Consider the following 5,352-nt stretch of genomic DNA (forward strand, 5'->3'; position numbering starts at 1 on the left):
CCATAACTGCTAAATCCATGCGCGCTAGTCCGACAATCACTACTGACAGTAAAAGACAAAGTTTTAAGGTGAGTTCGACTTGATGCGGCACCACAAGAACCGCAGGCGGGGTGCATGATCTCTGACCCCCAATAGAATCCCCTACCCCAATAGAATCTGGACCTTCTTTTGATAGACCCGCCCAACACATGTGCAACCCAGGCAACAATGTCGGATAATAGACACGCCCCTTACTGCTGATTGGCTACGTGTGTTCTCACAAATTTATGTACCTATAGTCCAAAAAAGTTTTATTCTTTTTTGTGATACTGTCACGAATTTCCGCGTTTTTTTGTGACTGGTATCACGCATTTCTGTTTACATGTCATTGTCATGGTTTACTTGCTATTTTTTAAACCATTGTCACTTCGGTTTAGGGCTAGATTTGATGTTTGTGTTAGGATGTCACTTCAAGTATTGGGTTATACAAATTTTTCTGATATATTTTTTATATTTTCTAATTTTTAAACCGTTGTCGCCTGCCTGGCGTTAGGGTTAGACTTGGGTTTGAGTAAGGATGTCATTTTATGTAAATCTAACCCTAAACCGAAGCGTCAATGGTAAGAAAATAGGACAAAACAGTTGAGTAACAAATACGTGACAATGACACGTAAACAAAAATTTGTGATACGGTCACAAAAAAAAAGCTGAAACTCGTGACAGTATCACAAAAAAGAATCAAAATTGATGTGACTAGGTACGTAATTTCGTGAGACTGGGCTGGTTTTGGAACTTGGCTCGACTCCCTATTCTAAAGGTTTTTTTTAAATCATGCACACCGCCTTTAAAGTAACGTGAGAACAATTGATAAGCAGACTCCTCTGTATGATTTCTCAAATCGGTCTCACAGTGCTCTGATGTCATCCGCCTGTCATGTCTTGCAGCGCCGCATGAAGTTGAAGAAGATGAATAGATGAACTAGATGAACAGCACTCAAATCTCTGCAGCTGACAGACTTTAAGTGAAGGTGAAAGCGGCTATTACGTCCTTGTTTTCTGCTTAGCAAAACCGGCATGCAAAGACAGTGCAGCACATGATGCAGGTATTTTGAAATGATTGTAATGCATTGTAAAAATAAACTTGGCTTTGTTCTGTGTGTCAATGTCATTTCAGGACAGATCAAACGTGAGCGCTGCTGTCTCTGTTTAGACACTTTGAATGCATGTGCACAATAGCATCACGTGGGGATCTGACTATCAAAATAGTCAAGTTAAAAAGTTTGTATTCAAAGTAAAACAGCAAACAAAACTGGTGTTATTAAAGTACCTACTACCTATTAGTACCTAGTAAAGTAAACTGTCTGTATATCTAAGTCCTCTACACTTTATTTTAGTTTTTGAAACATGAAAACATGCTGCACATTTATTGAAAAATTATCTAACAATTTATTTATTCTGCTTAGTAGTTTGTCTGTTTAACTTCCAGTAGCAGCTGAGTTGTATGAATATTTAAGTTATAAATATAAGGTATTGCAATACATATGAATATATCGATAGTCTAGAACAGGGGTCCCCAACCTTTTTTAAACCACGGACCGGTTTTGTTTTTGAAAAATTCTCGCGGACCGGCTGGGGGTATGGGAAAGATATGATCAAAATTATTAATTACTGTCAATAAATAACTACTCATTTATTACTGATTTATTTAACATTTACATTAAATCACAGTCATGGATTTGCACAGAATAACTTACTAAAACATATAGCCTAAGCAAAACATAACAATGGAAAGTAGGCTAACGCTCAAACTTAATTAACAGCGAAGCGATGTGATGACACCACTGATCTATATAAATGACTGGATTGCGCATGACGTCACAACTGTGAAGCCATCGCGCCGCCATGTTGGTATACCCAAGCAATGGACGCGATCAGATTTTAATGATAAAACATCACTTTACAAGTCTTCGTTTTTATATCTGAAGTTACCCTGTACATTATTACAACACAAACGTCCTAAGCATGTACATAGTTATTTACTGAAAGTGTAGATTTTAGTTTTTAATCAGTTATTATACATTCATCTTCATTACAGTATCAGATCAGCAGACAGACCGCAGCATATTTAGTATTAATGACAAACGTGCTCATTCTGAAATCTATATAAATAATCATACTTTGTACCGTATGTGCATGCAATAATTTGTTGGTTTTATGTTATCTAAACTTACAAGTTACCTAAACTTATTTAGAGAAATAACGCTGACCGTGTAGCTGAATGTCAAACAAAACTTTATTCATACCCGTGTCATTAACAGAACGCAGCAGAGACACTCACCTTAACGGTTTTTTATAAATCAATTTTCCTGCCCGATTAAAACATAAACATTGCAAATAACACCAGAATTAACAGTTAATTTACGTACACATATCCTAAAAATAATCTTGCGTGACTGATACGCTGTAAAGCGGGTGAATTTAAAACATGATTTTGAATGGAAGTCAATGACACCCTCTGCCGGTTGGGTATACCAAGATGGCGGCTCGAACTCTGCGCTGGCTTCACCTCACGCTGTTACGTTAAGCGTTCTATGCGCAATCCAGTCATTTATATAGATCAGTGGATGACACGCATTTGCAGTTCCATTTTTTTGCATTTAATTTTCATTAAATCACATTCGTGCCAAATGAATACAATACTTAACTAAAACATAACTCACATCAATTAATGAGAGCGTTGGGCTTGTTTCCCTGCTACAATACTGTCCCAACGAGGAGTGATGGGTGACAGTGAGACGCGAAGTGTGTTGCAAACATCCAGCCTGCTCCGTAACTTTTTTTTTGTAGCTGTCAGTGCGGAAAACCCTGTTTCGCAAAGGTATGAACTTGGAAAGGGGAGTAAACATTTAATAGCCACCGTAGCTATTTCTTGAAATTCCGCTTTTGTTTTTATCCAGAAGCCTGCAAGGGAGGACGTCTGAAACATGTTTTTTAGCCCCCCATCATTTGCGATTTCAATGAGTTGGTCTTCCTCGTGCACTGACATGGATAATGATTCGCGGGGCATATCTGCAAACGGATCACGGACCCAGTCCTTTCCGATCCTTAATGTCCAGACAATGTTGGAAACATGTCAAATGTGCCCCTTGGCACTCGCTGTCCCCACAGTTGCAACTTGGCTTTGAATGCAGACACTTTATCTGCCAACTTAAAGACAGTAGTCATTCTCACCTGAAGAGACAAATTGAGTTCATTCAGCAGGTTGAAGATGTCACACAGGTACGCAAGTTTACCTATCCATTCATCGTCACTAAAGTTTGCTGCCAGTGGTGACTTCTTTTCTGAAAGAAATCTCTGTATGGGCTCTCTTAACTCGAAAACTCTCGCCAAAGATCTCCCCATTGAAAGCCACCTGACTTCTGTGTGTAAAAGAAGGCGTTTGTGTTCAGCTTCCATTTCTTCGCAAAGCTGTTAAAAAAGACGGGAGTTCAGGGCACTTGCTTTGATGCAGTTAATTATTTTAACAACGTCGTTCAGCACCGAGTGAAGTTCTGGTGACATTTTACGGCTAGCCAGCATTTCCCGATGTATGACACAGTGTGTTGGTTCACATTCAGGGGCAACTTCTTTAACTCGGGTAGTGAGGCCGGACAGCCGGCCGGTCATAGACGCAGCTCCGTCTGTGCATATTCCAACGCAAAATGTCCAGTCAAGTTTCCCTGATATGTAGCCATTTAAAGACTTAAACATTTCTGCCCCGGTTGTGTTAGTTGGCAATGAAAGTACACACAACAAATCCTCGTGTACGTCGTCTTGAAATATATATCTCACATAAACAAGTAGTATTGCCCTGTTGTCAACATCGGTCGATTCGTCGACCTGTAGTGCATACCACGGTGACTTGTTAATCCTTTCTAATAAATTATTCTCAATGTCATCTGCGATGTCATCAATTCTCCGTGTGACTGTGGTAGCTGAAAGAGGAATTTGCCCTATCTTGCTAGCTGCAGATTCACCTAACATCTCACGGCAAATGTCTCTGGCAGCTGGCAAAATCAATTCTTCCCCGATAGTGAAAGGTTTTTTAGCTTTAGCAATACGATCAGCCACCAGGTATGATGCCTTCAGTGCAGCTACATTTGTAGACGTAGTGGCTTTCAGCAGTTGCTGTTGTCCTATTTGTTCACACTTTTTTCGTTCAAAGTATTCCAGGGGTTTGTTTTTCAATGCTGGGTGCTTAGTTTCAAGATGTCGAAGCAATTTTGAGGGCTTCATCGACTCATTAGCCAGTTTATCTCCACAAATTATACACATAGGGCTCGGAGCTTGTGAACTGCCCGTGGCAACAAAACCATATTTTAGATACGAGTCGTCATATTTTCGGTTAAAGGCGGCTTTCTTTTTTTCCTTTTTCTCATCAGCAGCAGTCTCTGCTTTTTCATCATCGTTTGGTCTTTTCTTACCTCCTCCACTAAAGAAACCATCGAGAGATGTTTGTTTTACACTCATTTAAGTTTGTCTACTCTGAACTGTCTTGAAAAGTGGAAACGATTTATTTGAAATTGCGCCGTCTACGTAATTTTTGATGGTCGCTCTTAAAGGGAACACGCATAATTAAAAATATAATGGCGCAGCCATACAGTAGACATTTTCCAGGAACGTTTTCGCGACCCAGCAGCGAATCTTTCACGACCCGGTACTGGGTCGCGACCCGGTGGTTGGGGACCCCTGGTCTAGAATAGATAACTTTATACTGTAGCCCTATATTGGTTCAGTAAGAGACGAATTTCTCTTCTTACCCAGCTAAAATAAAAAAAAAAACAATAAAAGAGAATGATGTTCATTTAATGAAATAATGTCTAGGAAGGGTTCGTCTGTAGTTTTTTTATGGTTAGGGTTGTTGCAATGTAGTGTTGTATTTTTAATTTTACCCTTTGGAAAAGCAAAACTTATTCTGTGTTACCCCCAAAACGATGGGTTTTTAAATAAATTACTGCATCCACAACAACAACAAATTTTACCTGCCTAAAATGTTTAATACAAGTGGTTCTGCATCATTTCTAGTTACATTTAAATGTAATACATTTGTTAACTTGAAAAAAGAAAAGTAATGGGAAAAACATGTTTGATTACTGTAATGCTTAAATGATTTCTTAAAGGGTAAAACAAAACACTTTCTCACATTATTCTGAAAATTAGAGGGGTGTGAGGGGCCTTCAATATAAATTTTGCCTAGGACCTCCAAATATCTAGAACCAGCCCTGAGAAAATCTCCATATTTGACTTAGCCATGGGTTTAAGCTCTGTGATACTTATTTGCATTCTAGAATCAAATTTAATGTACAACAGCACATAGCATTTGGACATGTATTTA

General features: G+C 38.9%; 1 protein-coding gene across 1 annotated transcript; it reads right to left on the reverse strand.

Annotated features, from left to right (window-relative positions):
• Nucleotides 1–3,191: 3,191 nt before the first annotated feature.
• On the reverse strand, nucleotides 3,192–4,694 carry LOC141353184 (SCAN domain-containing protein 3-like). The gene has a single exon (XM_073859664.1). It carries the CDS (start codon nucleotides 4,485–4,487, stop codon nucleotides 3,450–3,452), a length of 1,038 nt encoding a protein of 345 aa, XP_073715765.1. The 5' UTR covers nucleotides 4,488–4,694; the 3' UTR covers nucleotides 3,192–3,449.
• Nucleotides 4,695–5,352: the final 658 nt, after the last annotated feature.

Source organism: Misgurnus anguillicaudatus, chromosome 21, assembly GCF_027580225.2.
Source record: "Misgurnus anguillicaudatus chromosome 21, ASM2758022v2, whole genome shotgun sequence".
Classification (NCBI taxonomy): Eukaryota; Metazoa; Chordata; class Actinopteri; order Cypriniformes; family Cobitidae; genus Misgurnus; species Misgurnus anguillicaudatus.